Source organism: Neoarius graeffei, chromosome 19 (assembly GCF_027579695.1).
Source record: "Neoarius graeffei isolate fNeoGra1 chromosome 19, fNeoGra1.pri, whole genome shotgun sequence".
NCBI classification, from domain to species: Eukaryota; Metazoa; Chordata; class Actinopteri; order Siluriformes; family Ariidae; genus Neoarius; species Neoarius graeffei.
This window is the reverse complement of record NC_083587.1, coordinates 6,619,056-6,639,779: the sequence shown is the minus strand read 5'-3', so window position 1 is coordinate 6,639,779 and position 20,724 is coordinate 6,619,056. Positions and strand designations below refer to the sequence as shown.

Here is a 20,724-nt window from a genome sequence, read left to right as displayed (position 1 = left end):
GTTGTCGGTGACAACAAGCCACAGAACCAAGACCAGCAACACTAACCACTCCATGTCCTCCATGTTTATTGTTTACTATTCGGGTCGTGAGACTACCGCTTAAAAGATCACTGATGTCACTGTTTGCGCTGCTTAATGACATCACGTGACGTCCACCCACTTTCGCTAACTCCACCCAATATGTCCACCCACTTCCAGCCAGCACGGTTCAGCGCGGTTGTAGTCGAAATGCAACTCCAACAGCCCCGCTCAGCTCGACTCAACACGGCACGGCTCAGCCCGACTCAGCCGCGTTTGTAGTGGAAAAACGGCATTAGTTATGCTTAAATTGCCATTTGGTGTGTGTGTGTGTGGGGGGGGGTTTGTTGTGTTTTTGTTTTGTTTTTTTAATTAAATATGAATCCTATATGTATGCCATTGGCGGGAAAAATGTCTAGATTTAGAAATGCCATAATTGTCAGCAAGCTCAAATAGAGATGTGCATTGGACTATTTTTATTTACTTACTTTCTTACTGTGTGGACAGTTAATTTTGTTTGTACCTGCATGTGATTTCATAACAAATTTGGGAAATTCTGTTCCCCAGAAGATAAGCAAACAAGTAGCTGAATTTAAAACAACCCTGACCAGGCAAGTCCTAAGAGAATAATGTAAATACATCATTCAGTGCCACAGTCATGTTAATGAACATTCGTTTTATTTTGCTCTGCAAGCTTCGTATCTGACCATTTTGTTTACTCCCACAAGGAAGTAAAAAAAAACCTCATACTCGTATCCAGTACTGGCACAAAATATGGAAATGCCTTGGAAAAGATCGATTTTGCATACTTAATCTGTGCAAATGACATCAGAATCTGCACTGAAGACAACTGAAATATATTATGAAGATAAAGAGACACCTTTTAACCACAATTTTATACCTTAACCATGAAAACACTAGCAGTTTTGGCCATCGTTGTGTGATAAACACCATAAAAATATTGGAAATAGTATCTCTTTTTGTTTAGTTTAGCCCCAAAACCAACCTTAATCACTCCTTGTTGGGCAATCCTACCCTGATATGCTACTTATTCCACAGGTGAAAACCATTAACTAAATCATGTGGTCTCTACAAATAATTCATTAGAAAAAGTATTTATCCTCTGACTACAGCCAGGCAACAGGCAGAAATGACATCAGAGAGAGAAACTACAGAAGAGCAGCGTATTAGGATGAAAGTTTTGCGGGAGGAGGGCCATTCATAATGAGCCATAGCAAAGAAACTGCATGTGACCCACAGTGCTGTCTGGAAATGCCTCAAGCATCACCAGAAGACTGGGAACTTCAAGAACATTTCAGGTGGAGGAAGGAAGAAAAAGTTGACTAAAGCTGATGTCCAGTACCTCAAGACTACATCCCTACGAGAGAGGAAGAAATCCAGCAAGGAACTGGCACAGGACCTCCAAGATGCTACAGAGATCTTGCATGTGATGTCACAGCCGATCCAGATTGTAACAGACGCCATCTTGTCGGTCAAACGCCATATTTCCACCTTCTACTTCTGCTTCTACTTCTACCTTTTCTTCTGGAAAACCCTACTATATACAATTCTACTACAACGGCTGCGGCTACAAGCTCTCCCTACCTGTGCACGTTTTTTATGTTTTTTGCGTGTTGTTCATCTTTACCAGACTTCAATATCCACTACAACCGTATGGACTTACTGGACATTGATTTCCGGCAGAAAATGACGGTTTGTAGCGATTTCCATCGCATGCACAACATTCCGGACGAGATAGCGAGACCAGCGGGGTCTCCGTGGATTGTTATCGGGTCTGGCAGGCGAAGGAGGCGGCGTCGGGAGCGGAAGCAAAAGCGAGGCTGTAGGCAGAGCTGGCCTGTTGACTAAGTTCAGAAAACAGCCACTCAAACCTCCACTGCCAAGCCTCTACCTCTCCAATGCCAGATCCATGGTAAACAAGACGGACGATTTGGAATTACAGCTGGAATTACCTTATTCTATTCTATGATCGGCTGGTCAGTGCTATACTAGATACTACTGATATATCTAGTATTATTAGTACTAGTACTCAATACTTAAGTGACTTACCCGTCCAATGAGGATTGTTATTTTCTTGTTTACAAGATGCCACATCTGAGGGGGGCTGACCAAATCCTGAATTTCTGTAAAGATAACTGTCCAGAGATTTATAAGCACGCAGTGCTTCACCACTGAACAGCGAGGGAAAGTTAATGAGGTAATTATACACGTCTGGGTATTCCACCTCTGGCAGTTCAATTTCCACTGACACGGTCGTGAAAACTACGTCCGGTAAGCGATAAGGGTCACTAATCTGTAGGTCGTTTATTTTAGACATATATCTAATTATCTGTTCATTAGAAAAATGAGCTGTGTTGTCCGTCGGTTGAAATTGATCCATTTTGTATACGAGTGCAGCAGTATTCAGCTGTGTTGTTGACCGACAAGATGGCGGCTGTTTACATTCCGGTCACGTGACTGCAAGATCTCTACAGGCAAGGATGTCTCCCCACACCTGGTTAGGAAGATGCTCTCAGCAGAAGGCCTCAAAGGTCATGTGTCCGTGCGCAAATCTTTTGTTGAGAGGTGGAAATAAGCAGAAGAGACTTAACTGGGCAAAAATTCACATGAGTTGGACTTCTGAGCAGTGGAAAAGGGTCATGTTCTCAGATGAGAAGAAATTTGAATTATTTGTCAACGCTATGCAACAGTAAGTCAGGTGCAGAAAGGGAGAAAGATACAAGACAAACTGTATTTCTCCCACAGTAAAACATGGCGGAGGGGTCCTGCAAGTATGGGGAGCCATCACCTACAATAGAGTTGGTCATCTGTACAAAATAGATGGGACCCTCACTGCTGACAAGTACAGACAAATCCTTATCCATCATGCTGTGCCTTCTGGAAGAGCTCTCATTGGCAACAACTTTATCTTCCAGCAAGATAATGACCCAAAACACACAGCCAGGATGGTTAAACAGTATTTACAAAACAAAGATGTCAACTTGACAATTCTTGATTGGCCAGCCCAAAGTCCTGACATGAATATAATTGAGCAAGTCTGGAACTACATGGAGCGAGAGAAGGTGAAAAGGGCTCCTTCAAACCTTCCACAGCTCTGGGAAGTGTTGCAAGACATATGGAGATCAATTCCACTTGATTTTATTTATAAACTTTATGATGGCATGCCTGATCATGTCAGTGCACTTCAGTGTCAAGGGATTCCATACCAAATATTGATAATATTTTAGAATGATTTACTCTGGTTACTTGTAACATTTGTTTGTTATGATGAAAATGTTTAGTTTATTAAGAGAACTTGAGAACAAAAGGTCAAATTGTGGTGTTTTGTCATTTTGGTAGGTGTTTCCATATTTTTTGCCAATACTGGTACTTTGTTGTGTCCTGTTTGATCCCAGTCCTGATGGACACCTCTAGTCTCAACCAGATGCTCAGTGAACCTTACTGGCAAGCTTTCTTAGGATAATCTTTATACAGTACTAATGTACCGTATATGGTCTTAGATAGACACACACAGATTGCACACACATTTGGGCCTCATTTCTTCCTGTTGTGTTTTCTCTGCTTCCAGACTGTGAAGTTTGCAAATCCTTCTTCCTCAACAAATGCGAGGTTCATGGACCACCCCTCTTCATCCCCGATACTCCTGTTCCCATGGGAGTCCCTGACCGAGCCAGACAAACACTTCCTCCTGGGCTAGAAATCCAGAAGTCCAGTATTCCTGATGCAGGCCTGGGAGTGTTTAATAAGGGGGAGACTGTTCCAGTAGGTGCACACTTCGGCCCCTGCCAGGGAGAGCTGGTGAACCGAGAGGAAGCCAAGAACAGTGGAGACTCCTCGGTTGTGAGTTTGTCATAAATTTTATTATAAAGATTGTATATTTTTATGTAACAAAATATGACTAGATGACGGTAGCTCCAATTAATATCAATTTCTTCTCGCAGATATGTGGAGTAGTGGTGTAAATCGTAAGTTTGAGCACAATGCGGTCCGACATCGGTTCTTTTAGCCAGTGTGGTAGAACTTACCTGTTAATAAAAATACTAGTAACACCTCAGTGCTCAAGCAAATATTTCTTTATTGTATAATTATTCATGAAAGTCCCATAAAATCACAAGCCCAGGTAGTCACCAACATAAGTCCTCCCATAAAGACGCCTAAACATGGTCAGCTTCCTGTATTACACAAAATATTAGTCGTCATCAACAACAACATTCCATTATAGTCTGTTTTCCCGAATGCAGCTGAGAAAAACTGTACCAAGTTTTCCTTGACTCTGCTGCATGCACAACATGGTAGCTTTTCTCTCTCTCTCTCTCTCTCTCTCTCTCTCTCTCTCTCTCCTCTCACTCACTCTGTCACACACACACACACACACACACACACACACACACACACACACAAAAAAAAAAAAACTAGTGACTAGTGGCTCTAGTCACTGTTTCTTTTCTAAATGTCAAAGATAAACAGAGAAGCATGACACTACAGGATCTGAACAGATACTGTTAACTATAATTAATGCTAAAGTTAATATAAAACTTGTTACCACACCAACGAGCCAGTGGTTTTCGAGGCCACAAAATTTGCCACCTGTGCGAGTTGGTTTGATGCTGGGGTCTGCAGTTGGTGTGACGACGTTTTGTTTCCGTGAATTCACAAATGCAGACAAAACGTAATTTGAACATCGGTTCAGTGAGGGTTGAGTTTAGATATGTACAGTATATACCCGGTGTGCTGTGAGACAAAGTGAAGTGTGCTGTGGAATTTTGAGCAACCCCATGCATTTTTATGCAGGCTCATGAAATAATATTTTTTAAAGGACCCATGGCATGGTGGTTTGTTGATGCTTTAAACGGGATCGTGGAGGCTTCCGGATGTTATATCCGCAGCCTTTCTCGAAATGAACCCTCGGAACGTAGATATAGCCTCCTGGAAGAAAGCCCCATTTCGGCCCTTTTCCCAGTGCGTCGTTTTGCTAATGAGAAGCATGGAGGCGGGGAAGGGTAGAGGGTGGGGGCATGCCATGGGGGGAGGGGGAGGGGCTGCCGTCTGCCTCCCAAGCCAGCCGAGAGCGCTCCTCGTCGGGCACGGCCAGGCGGGCGAATGCCCTGGTCCGTCCGCCCTGTCTAAAAAAATGGTACAACTCGAGCCCATGGTAAAACTGGGACTTTGTCGGTTTTTTTCAGCCTGAGGCCCATGGTAAAACTGAGCAGTTTTACCATGGAGGAGTGGGGACTTTGCCGTTTCCTCCCCCCAACTCGCCCCTGGGAGAACCGCTGCCTCCATGGGCGGCCGGTGCCGCTGGAGGGCCACCCGCGCGACCTCGGCTCCCGACAAAAGATTGGATCTAGGGCTGGCTTTCAATGGATCGCAGCGATGGAGCTGCTCTGCCACTCACGACACCCCAGCCCAGAATCAGGGAAAAATACCGCGCGCTGACATCATTAAGGTGCGACGCGAGGAAATAAAATAAATTCAACAAATGTTTGGATTTTTACTGAACAAACAAACAAATAAAATGAATGAGTGACTTAAAAAAAAGAATGTGGGTGTCTTTGTAAAAACTGTTTTGATTGGCTATTATAACAGAGGTAGCGCAGAGTACCTGGCTAACTGCAGGAAGCGGTTAGCTGCACAGCTAATGTAGCCATTGCAAACACACCGATTTTAAAACATGGCAAAACGACTTAACAGTTATACACTTACTTGTTCGGTGTTTGTGACTGATGCGGCAGGGATGCTTAGTACGGACCCAGGCTTCAGTGACAGTTGATGTGCAAAACCTGCCCTGTACTGTCCCAAGTTGTGGAAACATTCCTCAGGAAAATGCTTCCGATAAACATACACCGTCTTAGGTAGACTCGACGGCGTATTATTGAAGTAAATAAAATTAAGCCACCGCGTCTTCAGGGGCTCTCCCGTCGGCAGTAAAAACGGACTCTTTTTTTTCTGTGTTGTCACATCCATGTACAGCGCAATTTCCATGTTTCGCTCGCTTAGGTGATGCCATGTTGTTGTGTCCTCTATGGTCTCCTCACTACAACTGGGCGGGCAATCCATACGGTGGGTGGGAATCCAGAGGGGGGGGGCGTGGGGATCATCTCCCTTGCTGACGTAGTAAAGGGAAGAGCTTATCAACGGGCCGTTTTGACGCGCCATTCTCAAATGTTGGGCATAGTTTGGTTTACACATTATGAAATTTCTAGCCACTGGGGTGACTTAAGAAGGTCAGAGGAACTCATTTTAACGTTAAAAAACCTCAGAAAGTGAAAATTTCATGCCATGGGACCTTTAAAATACAACAATGACTGTACTTTTTCATTAAAAATGTTTGTAGGTAGTCACTTTTAACTTTTACATTTTTTTAAAAAATCTAAATGGCCTTTAATCCCATTTTGAAAATAAATTTGGGTCCAGGGAGGATGATTATTATTGTAGCAACCAGAAAAGGCAGTCGCTTTAGTTGTTGCCAGTTCCACGGAGCCTTGCCAGAGTGCAAAGGCTCATGGGGCTGTTAATGTTAAAGCTTGGAGAACATTAGGGGCTAAATAGCAATGAGCCACCTTGACCAAGACTCTTGCAGTAATTGACCACCTCTGGCCAGTATTTCTGATAGGCATGTATCTTGTAGTAAAATAAAACAACATCTAGAACCATGTTATGTACAGAGCATAGGATGTCACATAAGTCAATCAGTCCCTATCCCAGTCCACCATCCCACCCTGCCTGAAGTCCTCTACCATCTTCCATTGCCAAAAAAAGACCATTAGCAGCCTGAATGACCACTGTCCAGTGGCACTTACTCCCGTCGTCATGAAGCGCTTTGAGCAACTGGTTCAGACTTGCATCATCTCAAGTCCCCCACCCATGTTAGACACCAGTATGCTTATAGAGCTAACGGGTCTACAGAGAACACCATAGCTACAACTCTCCACACTGCCCTCACTCACCTTGAGCAGCAGGAGAGGTATGCTAGGCTGTTCTTTGTGGACTTTAGCTCAGCATTCAACACCATTCTCCCTCACAGACTGGTGTCCAACCTGACAGACCTGGGACTGTCTTAATCCATCTGCCTCTGGATAAAGGACTTCCTGTCTGATCGCTCACAGAGGGTGAGAGAAGGCCCCCACATCGCCTCAGCAATGGCTCCCCTCTCTTCAACCTCTAGTCAAGTTTATTTGTATAGCGCTTTTAACAATAGACATTGTTGCAAAGCAGCTTTACAGAATTTGAACGACTTAAAACATGAGCTAATTCTATCCCTAATGAGCAAACCTGTGGCAAGGAAAAACTCAGACGACGTGAGAGAGAAACCTCGAGAGGAACCAGACTCTAAAGGAAATCCATCCTTATTTGGGTGATAAGAGACAATGTGATTATGACATTTTTAACATGAAGTCAGTTTTGTTGATGTTCTAACTCTTCATTGATGTAAACTTGAGTGCAGAACTGTTCATGACAACTGCAGTCCTAAAGTTAGCAAGTCAGCTGTAGTCCTCAGCCATAAAAGCATTACTGTAAGTGTCCAGAGCATCTTCCAAGTGTGACTTTGAACTGTCCGTATGGGGCTGTCCTCCACAGGAGCGATGTGATGAGACTCCAACCAGATGTAGGGCATCAGAATGGATCAGGCAGGTCTGAGGAGCAGAAGAAGTCAGGATTGCCATGTAACTCAGAGGGACAGATGGGGGGAGGGGGGAGAGAAAACACAGGTTGTTGGGTATGCCCAGTGTCATCTGATGAGTAGGAACAGTATACATTTTGCACTGAGTTTTGCCAGAGTCCCAAGCAGGGACTCTGGCAAAACTATGACAGCATAACTAAAAGGGGAGAGCCAGAAGGTAACACAGGCATGAAGGCGCCCCAGGACATAAAGCAGCAGCCACTACAGGATCAACAAACTCGACTCCAGCGAGCAAGCAAGTGGGGGACTGACAGCATCCCAGTTTACCAAAACACTGTCTGAGGACCCTCCAGATCTACTCCTTTCCCTCAAACACTCTTAACAAAAGGCTTGGCTAAACAGATATGCGTTCAGCCTACCGGTAGACTTAAACATGGACTGTTTCTGATTCCCAAACACTACTTGGAAGGCTGTTCCATAACTGGGGCTTTGTAAGAAAAGGTTCTGCCCCCTGATGTAGCCTTCACTATGGGAGGTACCAGCAGATAGCCTGCACCTTTTGATCTGAGTAGGCGTGGTGGGTCATAGAGGACCAGAAGTTCATTCAGGTACTGTGGTGCAAGACCATTCAGTGCTTTCAAGGTCAATAATAGTATTTTACAATCAATGTGACTTTTGACTGGGATTCAATGCAGTGTGGATAAGACAGGGGTGATGGGGTCATATTTTCTAGTTCGAGTAAGGACTCTTGCTGCTGCATTTTGAACTAACTGGAGCTTGTTTATACACTTATTGGAACATCCAGACAGTAAGGCATTACAATAATCCAACCTGGAGGTAACAAAAGCATGAACTAATTTTTCCGCTTCGTGTAGTGACATTGAATTTTTTCTCTTAGAAATATTTCTGAGATGAAAGAAAGCTAACCGGGTAATGTTATTGATGTGTTTCGAATGAAAGTCTGGGGTCAATAATCACCTCGAGGTCTTTTACTGCTGCACGTAAAGAAACAGAAAGGCCAGCCAGAGTCACTGTGTAATCAGAAAACTTACTTCTAGCTGTATGTGGTCCTAGTACAAGTACTTCAGTCTTGTCAGAGTGAAGCAGAAGGAAGTTAATAAGCATCCAGTGTCTAATGTCCTTTACACATTTCTGAATTCTATTAAGCTGGTGTCTCTCATCAGGTTTTGTAGAAACATACAACTGTGTCATCAGCATAACAGTGGAAACTAATATGTTTATGAATAATATCACCCAGAGGTTATATATATATATATATATGTGTGTGTGTGTGTGTATATATATATATGAAATGTGTGTATATGTATATATGTATCTAAATCTCAGGGCTTTACATTAACTTTTTTGCTCACCGGCCACTGTGGCTAGTGGTTTTCCTGAGTCACTAGCCGTTCAGCCTTTTCACTAGCCACAATTTTGTTGCCAGGAAATCGCAGTTTTTTTCTTCACCATGATACATTAAAGTTCGGAAGATCTAGATTTAATTATGAATGGCAGCGTATAATGTATCTGTACAGTAGCACTCAAGTATTCAGTGCTGTTAAGGTAGCTCCCTCTATGAAAACATGGAACCAATTCAGACAAAAATATAAGCAGAGTATTCTGTTTATTGAACTCAAATTCAAGCCCCTTTCAATATGAAATATCGTATATGAAAAATAACATTCAGTACAACTGAACTGATTCTAATATTAAAAGTCCAATTCAAAACATTTATCATTGAAACATTTGATGTTTTGACATGCAAGTATTGTGTATTATCAAGTATTATTATGTATATTATGTATTATCTATTAATTGTGTGTGTGTGTGTGTGTGTGTGTGTGTGTGTGTGTGTGAACATGTGTAGAGAGAGACATTAAATGTCCTCATTACATTCATCATCAGATGAGTCTGTATGGTCCATGAAAAATAGTCTTCGTGACCTGAGGCTTCCAGCAGGTCATAAGTTGATAGCTGGGGCGGGATCAACTTCTTTACAATCACGTGAACGTTTCTAAACGGTAGCTCCATCCTCTCCAGCTCAGCCGACTTCATGACAGCCAGGGACTGAAAGCAATGCTGTCCTGTAGTGAACCAGCCGTCTTCGCCGGTTTTGATGTTATAGTACCGATGTGTGCATTTGACTTTTCGTGGTCCTTTATAGTTTTGAGTTTAAAATTACTGGTGCCTGTCTTTGTCAGACTTTCTACAGTCTTCGCAGTACATGGTATTTTCGGTTTTGCTATGAACGAGCCAATCTGGGCGGCACGGTGGTGTAGTGGTTAGAGCTGTTGCCTCACAGCAAGAAGGTCCGGGTTCGAGCCCCGTGGCCGGCGAGGGCCTTTCTGTGCGGAGTTTGCATGTTCTCCCCGTGTCCGTGTGGGTTTCCTCCGGGTGCTCCGGTTTCCCCCACAGTCCAAAGACATGCAGGTTAGGTTAACTGGTGACTCTAAATTGACCGTAGGTGTGAATGTGAGTGTGAATGGTTGTCTGTGTCAGCCCTGTGATGACCTGGCGACTTGTCCAGGGTGTACCCTGCCTTTCGCCCGTAGTCAGCTGGGATAGGCTCCAGCTTGCCTGCGACCCTGTAGAACAGGATAAAGCGGCTAGAGATAATGAGATGAGATCTCGTGTGGTGTGTAATTCACCCCTCTCATTTAAATATGGCGAACATTTTTCGGTGCGCGCTTTGCGCATCACGGACCTCGGTGATTTTAAAATGCTGCTCCGGCCCTGCTCATTTCTGCCCCTTTTTTCCTGAGCAGCAGGGTTTGAAACTCCAGCTATATGCTGCCACACAGTGTGCTTGTCAGTCGTCAGCAACTTTGTTGCTTTGTTCATTAACCGCAGGTTACCATATCATTTGATTTTATCTGAGACGTTGACGAACGTTCTAAACAATTCTAACATGTCAGAATGTTTACGCAGGTGCTCATGGGAGTTGTAGGCGTATAATATTACATTGCAATGTGTTTATTATATCAGATGCCTTCAGAGAAAACTACAATTAAAATATATATTGTCATACCACAGAATAAACCACCCGCCAAAGTGGCTAGTGAGACTAAAGATATTACCCGCCAAAGCCGAATTTTACCCACATTTGGCAGGTGCTAATGTAAAGCCCTGAGATATAAAAAAAAATGCAGTATGTCTAGAAAAATCACCATTTACATCAGCATACTAATAGCGATCAGTTAAATAAGAGCTGAGCCAGGAGAGGGGTGTTCCCTTAACTCCCACAACATTTTCTAGTCTATCCAGAAGAATGGAATGATCAATGGTATCAAATGCTGCACTAAGGTCAAGCAACACAAGCAGCGAGACACAGCCCTGATCAGACACCAACAGTAGGTCATTTACTACTTTAACCAGAGCTGCCTCTTTGCGATGATGAGGTCTAAATCCTGACTGATACATTTCATGGATGTTATTCCTATGTAAATATGAGCATAACTGCTGTGCCACAGCTTTATCTAGGATTAAACAAGTTGTTCTTCTACACTTACAACTGCACCCTGCTCGCTCCCGTAATGGCATCATCATATTTGCGGATGATACTACCATAGTGGGGCTCATCTCTGGGGGGAAGGAGTCTGCTTATCAGCACAAGGTTGAGCAGCTGTCTGGGTGGTGCTGAGACAACAAACCTGGTCCTCAACCACCAAAACCAAGGAGCTGATCATAGACTTAAGGAAAAAGAAAACGGACTTTCAGCCTATTCTCATCAGTGCGCAATATGTGGAGAGGATCCTGGACTTCTGGTTCCTTGGGGTGCACATAGAGGAGGAGCTGACCTGGAGCTCTAATGCCACACAAGTGATAAAGAACGCACAGCAGAGACTTTACTTCCTGATGATCCTCAGGATGAACGACCTCCCTCAAAAACTGCTTGTGTCCTTCTATTGTTGCTCCATAGAGAACATGCTTACATACATACTGCATCAGTGTGTGGTTTGTCAGCTGCACAGGAGCAGAGAGAAAAGTTCTCCAGAGGGTTGTCACCACCACCCAGATGATCATCGGATGCCCTTTTCCCTGCCTGGAAGAGCCTTACAGTTCCTGCTGCCTCAAAAGAACCCTCACTATATTAAAAGATCCGTCCCACCCCAGAAATTCTCTGTTTGAACTGCTGCCCTTGGGCATGCAGTTCAGGTCAATTAAGAGATGGACAAATAGACCCCTTGCACATGACGTTACGCATCACGTGATAATTGACCCCCAGGTGAAAAGACACCAGTTTTCATGTAAGCAAGGCTTAACCAGTCTTAAATATGGTTCATTTTTGTGCTGTTTTTGGTTGTTCCAATCATTTAAATCGAGGAATAGATAAAATATATTACCATTTCCCTGCTATGAAGAAAAATGTTAACAAAGAGAAGCAAATGCTTCAAGAACAATGAAGAAATGAGTGGTTAAAGAGAATACAGTGAGAGGAGCTAACCCGGAAAATTGCAGAGAAATTTGCGACTATTTAAAATGTATTTTTTTAAAAATAGACAGGCGCAACAGAGTATGGAAGAGTTTGTTTAAGAATCTCCTTTTATTTCTGCTCACATTTGAATTAGCTTCTTCATGAAGGTGTTCAGACAAAATCAAATGATTTTCTTCCAGATGAACCAACTTCCTCATTCGACATGGAAAACCCAGATTGGGCACCAAACAAACAACGCTGACATAATTCGTTAAAAAACCCAACAAGGAGCGACGTGCTCCTGATGTATCCTGAAAAAACAGAAAAGATTAAGAGCAAAAAGCGCTGAAGCTTTGCTTCTGTTATCAGAGGAATTCAGTCCTGTGCAAAATGTCAACCTGGAGCCAGAGTGTAGTAATGAACCTACAGTTTGAGAGAGTTCTACACAAACGCACTGAACTTTACAACAGCTGCAGGCATGTGAAATGGAAATGGGGATAGATTAGGGATAAAATTAGCTCATGTTTAAAGTCGTTCAAATTCTGTAAAGCTGCTTTGCGACAATGTTTATTGTTAAAAGCGCTATATGAATAAACTTGATTTGATTTGAAATAAATCGACTAAGGCAGGAAAAACTATTTTGGATAAAATTGTTACTGTCTGTTGCACACTTATCAACCTGTGTGACTCAGTTGTGCCTTTTGAATAGAGAATAAATGAAGAGGGAACTGAACATGAACAGTTTATTGAAATTATTATTACAAGGGTGATTATAGTTAGCTAGATGACTACAGCTGCAACTGGAATGTGCCAATTCTGTTTGCATTTGTAATTATTGTACCATCCACTATTAGATAAAATTAAAATAAAATCTTACAACATTGTTTGAAAGTCTAGAGCAAGATAACGTTATTTTACAAATAATAATACTTCAGAGATTTGTTTCTTTTTTAACAAATCATAAATATCAATGTATAAATGAGTGCAAATAGCTCTGTAACTTGATGTCCTTGAGGTTGTTGAGACATGGCGGGCCGGGAATACCATCTAGCCCACAGTTCAAGTAGTAGTCCTTTGAGAGTAAATGCTCAGGCTTTTGCAGCATTCTGTTCCCTAAAGCTGATGTCGGCAAAAATTCTTTACACAAAGGTTTTCTTGTTTATATAGTGGGGTGTGCAGTTTTTTTTTTTTTTTTTTTTTAACTGTTCTTCCATGTCCGGATTCTTCCGGAAAAGGAAAGTACATTCCACCATGTAGCTAACACTAGGCCACAAATCTGCACCGTCACTCCATTGGTTTTGAGGAATTTTGTACAGATCATAGCCACTAATAAACTCTAATTTCCATGTATCCTTCACTTCTTTATAACTAAGATTATCCAAGTAATCCGTTAGTAGAGCTTTTTTAGCTGTAGTTTTCTTCAGACAACAGCAACGGACGTCTGACATCTTTGCTTGGCTTCAGTATGTGAACAGTATGTAAACAAAGTTTGCTTGTCCCCCAGGTATAGGGTAGGGTAGTGACCGTTGCTAACATAAATGTGATGTCAGTGTAAGGGGTCTATAGACTGAAAAAGAGCTTCTACCCAAGAGCCATAACTGCACTAAACAGTGCTTGTTTTAAAGGGACCGTGCAATTAAAAAAAAAAAAACAGCAGTGTGAATGTTTTGTGCGTGTATGTCTTTTTAGAGTTTTTGAGTTGTTGATATATATTATGTGGACATTTTAATTCTTTATTTTTAATAAGCAGATGTTGCACTGGTAGGATGGCATCCAATTTCGTTGTACGATATGCAATGACACGTTTTTATATTCAAAAGTGGAGCTCTCCGTCTCATGATTTCTCCTTCCACACACACTTGCCACATTAGTTCACTACCTGTCAAGTCAAGTTAAACATGTAAAAACAAAAATGTCCAAGTCTATTGCAATACTTCATAAAACTAAACACATTCTAAGACAAAAATCATTGCACGCACTTCATAATTCTCTGCTTGTTCCATACATAACTTATTGTGTGGAGGTCTGGGGAAATGCATGAAAAACAATCACAAACCCGATCTTCATATTGCAGAAAAGAGCTATTAGGATCATACACAACGTATGTTATAGTGAACCAACCAATCAGTTGTTTATAAACTTGAATGGCCTTAAATTTCGTGATTTTGTGGATTACAAAATTGCTCAATTTATGTGTAAAATCAAAAACAAAACTATCCCTGACTGTATTCAGAGGTTCTTTCAAATCAGAGAGAATCATTATGAATTGAGAGGAACTCGTATGTTTGTTAAAACAAAGTTCAGAACAAATGTGAAACAGAGGTGTATATCGATAACAGGAGTTAATTTATGGAATGGTCTTGAAAATGAAATTAAACTGTGTAACACGCTTAAAGGCCTTAAAAAAGCATACAAACATAAGATTATCAGTAAGTACAAAACTGAGATGTGAAATATGTTTGGGAAAAAAATGTTTCGATTTAAATTTGATCCAGCTACTTGATATGTAACGCTACAGAATACGAAAACGTCAAAATCCAATATATATGTTTTGGTGTTCATTTGAAATTGAAAGCTGTAAAATTGTATTGAACAAAATGTAACCGATACTATTGTTACTATTTTTTTTTCCTTTTTGTTTCTTTCCTTAATTCCTTTGGCATAAAAAAAGATTTATTAATTTAGGAAATGTGATGAGGGTAGACGCAATAAGCTTTTGCTTCAGTCTAATCCTTTTCGGTCTTTCTTGCTGATATGTATGTAACCAGTGTGTATGTTATTGAAAGTTGAAATGACCGAAATAAATAATTAAATCTAAAATAAGCAGATGTTGCACTGGTAGGATGGCGTCCAATTTCGTTATACGATATGCAATGACACTTTTATATTCAAAAGTGGAGCTCTCCGTCTCATGATTTCTCCTTCCACACACACTTGCCATATTAGTTCACTACCCGTCAAGTTTATTTTTGAACATCAACATGCTTCTAGGATATGTTGCATAATCATGGTCACCTACTTCTATGTTTGAGCTGAGAGAGATTTCTTTCACAGCTACCCTAACTTGCAAAAGAACAGGTAGCTTTTCCTCTGGCAGTAGTTATTTAAAAAAAAAAAGAGAGAATAATAGTGTTTCCCTCAGGATTTTGTGAAGCTAGGGTCAGCGCTCTGGGGGTATGCTCCCCTGTGAGATAATTTTGTTTATTTTAAAGTTAAATGCATCAAACTGGTGCACTTTGAGAGCAAAATTAAGAGTTTTAGATCTATGAAGAACTTGCACAAAACAATTTCGTGCTTTAGTAATTTAAGCATAAGCACACTGGTTGTATTGATATGAATGGTGATGCCACAGCAAAAAGGCCACACCCGCAAAGCATGGTTAAGGAGTTTAACAGTTCATAAACGGTTAAAAAAATGACTAGAGCATACATTTCAGCCCTCAAAGAAATGAAGCAGAAGTGGTAACCTGTGTTCAACTGGTTTATTTATTTTTTAAGAAAATTTAAAATATTGAATAGAGAACATGCAGAATAATTTCGTTTTAGCCAAAAATAAACCTATTTTGAACTCTGGTTAGAGCATGCACTTGTGTTTTGAATGACGAATACATGCTACCGGATGTGTTAGCAGCTTTTCTGACTCAAATAAGCTAAAACTCTACAAATTTAACCGTGCACTGTTTTAAAGTGAGGAGATGAGAGTCGGACATGCTGATGTTAACGTTCTCTAAGCTCAAGTTTGATGAATGCTAATTATCAATGCTAACTTCTCCATTGATGTTATCTGTTTGCTGTTTTAAATTGATAACCATCGTATTGTTTGGACTAGTGGATGACTGGAGTGGACACTTAATGTTATCAGTCTCAAATCAAATGGTGTTTGTGTTCTGAAAATGCTTCTGTCACTCACTACAGTCTAGGTAACTCATGGAAAACACTGTAATGAGCGTTGCCTCACGTTTTTAAAAAATACCGTATTTTCTGGACTATAAGCCGCTACTTTTTTCCTAGGTTTTGAACCATGCGGCTTATACAAAGGTGCGGCTATTCTGTGGATTTTTCTTCCACCGCTAGGGGCACTCTAACCGGAAGTAGAATCAAAAATAAGATAGACGAAAAATCAATGCAAAGAAGAATTAGCAGATCTTTAGCAGATAGAACACGCACGACAAATTACTAACTGGTAATTATTTTCAAATCCAGCGAAGATGATTAAAGTGACTTGTGGTTTCAAACACAGGAGAAATGAAGGTAAATAAATACCGGTTATTTTCTCTTGGTTCTGTTCCGTTTTAATCAGCAAAGTTGCTGCCGTGTTAAAAGGCACTGTTCGGAAAGAATCTGTTCAGGTACATACATGAACATTTACAGTACAAAATCGTTCTGTACATGCAGTAAATATCTAATTTTTCAACATAGATATCTGCGGCTTATAGCCCGGTGCGGCTTGTATATCTTTTTTTAAATTTTTTTTAAAAAATAGAGCGGATGCGGCTTATATACAGGTGCGCTCTATAGTCCAGAAAATACGGTATATACAATTGCCTGTCTGATTTACCTATCTGTTTTAATAATTATTTGACAATCTGCTGTAGTGCAATCTGGGTCAAATTTTGCAAATGACCTTCTAGCCCATCATAATGTGTGTGACATTCTTCATAATCGATAGCCAACTTTTAATTTGGTGTGCCTTGACATTCTGATTTGACCTTTGATGTGCTTCAGCCCCAACAAGCTTGGAAATCTCTGGTACATATGATAGTCAGTTATGGTTGGGCAAGTTACAGCAGTTTTAAATGAACATGCAGCCTAGCCCATCTCTAAAGTCCTTCCCGCTCCATGCAGTCAGGCGCATTGGGCGGCGCTGACCTTCGTTTCCATAGCCCTCGGCCTCTCACCTATACAGCTAGGGTTACAGGGGGGCTAGTCCTCTGGTAACCGCGAGAGGCAACAGCCTAGTCTATAGCCAGGGTGCGATTTGTCAAAAAAACAGAAGGGGGGATTTTTTTTTTTTTTTAATCATGAAACGTCACAAAATTAAGGTAACAATAGGCTAACAGCTCAACAACATCCGATGATATCAAATGAATAACACTAAATGAAAACGAACACTAAACCAGAGATAGTAAATTCATCTTCCTATCTCTCTGACTAAATACACGAACACTAACACACAACAAAGTTCGCATTGCTTGTCGCGTTGCTGTGATGTTTCTCTCCCTCCAGATTAAATGGACAGTGACTCAAAAATCACTGAAATACATGAATACTAAATGAACAGTTTGCTCTGATGGCGCAGTTCATGTGGCCTGTTCTGCTTTCCCGTCGGTGTGCTATCCGCCGCGTTTCGCCCTTCTTTAATCCACATTTCTGCGACTTTCTCAACAGGGAAGGAACGCACATCTGGCCCATTGACAGCGAGGAAAAGAAGGCTGTCAGTGTGGATACATTCATTCTGTTGCGCTCATCAATAAGGATGTGATTCATGGCGCTAAATCCATGTTCTCACACTGGATATTGTTATTATCTACAATGTATCTATTTGCTGGGGACGTTCGTGAACATCAAAGCTGCCACTTTGGGTCATTTTGAAAGTGAGTGCAATGTAGACCATAGAAAACTGTGTCACAACATGCCTGTCATGTCAACTTTTTTTTTTTTGGTTTGTTTGTTTTATTGACAGGGTTGTCCCCAAGGATTTTTTTTCAGCAGAGATAAAAACCAGAGGGGGGGATGATCCCCACCATCCCCCCCAGCAAATTGCACCCAGTCTATAGCTATGTTTTAATGTCCATTTTAAGCTCTTCATTCTGGTCCTTGAAAATGGCATTGCAGGCCAATTCAGGGTGCTGATGCCCAAACAGTTTGTAGATTAATTTTTTTTTTTACATTTGGAAGCCTATGCCTCTAATGCCTGGTTTGTTTGGGTTTTTTTTGGCCCCTCTAATTTTTGACCTTTCCATGCCTTTTGTTTCACTGCTGCACACTGCTTTTGCATTAGTGTAGAATGTTAATGCGCATTAGCTAACTTGGTTGTGATTGACCGGTGAGAACATGTATGCTGTCATGTGAACCTGAAATGACAGGCCCACAGAGAGGGCCGGTAAAAGCATGGCAAAACAAAATCTCTGTTCATTATGCCCTGACGAATAAATGTGACCCAAGATAGCTGGTTCTGTTCAGACGGTCATCCTAGCTTACTTCTCAAGGGAATTTTTACAGCTAGGGGAAATGTCCTGAGCAAAATCCATTCCAGTATGTTGCCTTCCCTCTTTTTCACGTTGCTGACCGTAGTTGGGAAGCGGGAGTGAATCCGGTTTGCTAGACTCGCTCACTTCCCTGCTCGCATGGCTTTCATAATGCTCCTGGATTCTAACGGGTATATGAGTCAGGACACACACACACGGCATTGGTCTGAACAAAGTAACGTCTTCATATGAAAATAGCGCTCATCACTATTACAGTCGTGGCTAACTCCACATACAGTGCTCAGCGTAAATGAGTACACCCCCTTTGAAAAGTAACATTTTAAACAATATCTCAATGAACACAATTTCCAAAATGTTGACAAGAGAAAGTTTAAAATAACATCTGTAACTTTATAACGTGAAAGTAAGGTTAATAATATAACTTAGATTACACATTTTTCAGTTTTACTCAAATTAGGGTGGTGCAAAAATGAGTACACCCCACAACAAAAACTACTACATCTAGTACTTTGTATGGCCTCCATGATTTTTAATGACAACACCAAGTCTTCTAGGCATGGAATGAACAAGTTGGCGACATTTTGCAACATCAATCTTTTTCCATTCTTCAACAATGACCTCTTTTAGTGACTGGATGGAGAGTGATGCTCAACTTGTCTCTTCAGAATTCCCCATAGGTGTTTGATTGGGTTCAGATCAGGAGACATACTTGGCCACTGAATCACTTTCACCCTGTTCTTCTTCAGAAATCCAACAGTTGCCTTAGATGTGTGTTTAGGATCATTGTCATGTTGGAAAAGTGCACGACGACCAAGGGCATGGAGTGATGGAAGCATCTTCTCTTTCAGTATAGAGCAATACATCTGTGAATTCATGATACCATCAATGAAATGCAGCTCTCCAACACCAGCAGCACTCATGCAGCCCCACATAAGGACACTGCCACCACCATGTTTCACTGTCGGCACCATGCATTTTTCTTTGTATTCCTCACCTTTGTGACGCCATACAGTTTTGAAGCAATCAGTTCCAAAAACATTTATCTTGGTCTCCTCACTCCAGAGTATAGAGTCCCAGTAGTCTTCATCTTTGTCAGCATAGGCCCTAGCAAACTCGAGGCGGGCTTTTTTCGTGGACGGCATCCATGCATGCCATTTCTCTGCAGTGTACGCTGTATTGTGTCACCGGAAATAGTCACCCCAGTTTGGCTTTCTACTTCTTTAGGTAACTGCAGTGAACTTGCATGCCAATTTTCTTCAACCCTTCTCATCAGAAGACGCTCCTGTCAAAGTGTTAACTTCTGTTGACGACCTGGACATCTCTGTGAGATGGTTGCAGTTCCATCTTTCTTAAATTTTTGTATCACTTTTTCTACAGTATTCTGACTGATAAGTAAAGCTTTGCTGATCATCTTGTAGCCTTCACCTTTGTGGTGTAAATAAATTATTTTCTTTGGGGAATTCTGAAGAGACAAGTTGAGCATCACTCTCCATCCAGCATCCAGTCACTAAAAGAGGTCATTGTTGAAGAATGGAAAAAGATTGATGTTGCAAAATATCGCCAACTTGTTCATTCCATACCTAGAAGACTTGATGTCATTAAAAATCATGGAGGCCATACAAAGTACTAGATGTAGTAGTTTTTGTTGTGGGGTGTACTCATTTTTGCACCACCCTAATTTGAGTTAAACTGAAAAAAAAAAACCGTGTAATCTAAGTTATATTATTAACCTTACTTTCACGTTATAAGTTAAACAGATGTTATTATAAAACTTTGTCTCGTCAACATTTTGGAAATTGTTTAAAATGTTACTTTTCAAAGGGGGTGTACTCATTTACGCTGAGTGCTGTAACTTCTGCATAGTGACAAAACCAGCCATATGCTGGGAGGGAATCCGGCTAAACCCCTGCTGCAACAGGCCCTCTTAAAACTGCAGGGCATATTTTACAAGTACCATGCAACTATCTGAGGAAATTATGATTAAAACATTGATAGACTAAAATTAAAATTGAGTTCTATTGATGAAATCTTGACCAAAAAAAAAAAAAACACTAAAATGTAACTACTATTTTCAGGACACAAGACTAAAAGTAAATTTAAAATCATTTAAATTAAAGATGAACACTGCCACACTGAACTAAAACAACATTGGCGCCCAAATAAATATTACTTGTACAGATCAAAAATATTTTATATAAAACCCATTTAGAGACAGAACTGACTTTTAAAGTTGTGTATTTTTGTAGCTGTCTGTTTAGAGACCAAAACACAAGGGACAGATATTTATCAGAGAGGTCTGATTCACAGCACAGCTTTGCTATGTCAGAAGTAAAGCCTTTTATGAGAAACCTTTCCTTTGCCTAAATTATGATAAAGCCTTGCCTGCATTAGTTACTAAATTCATCTCGGAGCTTGTCAGCTGTTTTGTGAATCTTACGA

At 41.1% G+C, this 20,724-nt stretch overlaps 2 protein-coding genes across 3 annotated transcripts in view; one reads left to right on the top strand and one right to left on the bottom strand.

Annotated features, from left to right (window-relative positions):
• Positions 1-20,724, bottom strand: part of LOC132867671 (zinc finger protein 271-like) — an 806,111-nt gene that overhangs the window by 651,497 nt on the left and 133,890 nt on the right. The gene's annotated exons all lie outside the window — the stretch shown is intronic.
• LOC132867670 (zinc finger protein 585A-like) overlaps positions 1-20,724 on the top strand; it is a 109,911-nt gene that overhangs the window by 66,683 nt on the left and 22,504 nt on the right. Inside the window, exon 3 of the mRNA XM_060900642.1 lies at positions 3,608-3,879. Coding sequence (XP_060756625.1) covers positions 3,608-3,879 — 272 coding nt within the window. The remainder of the gene's footprint in view (positions 1-3,607; positions 3,880-20,724) is intronic.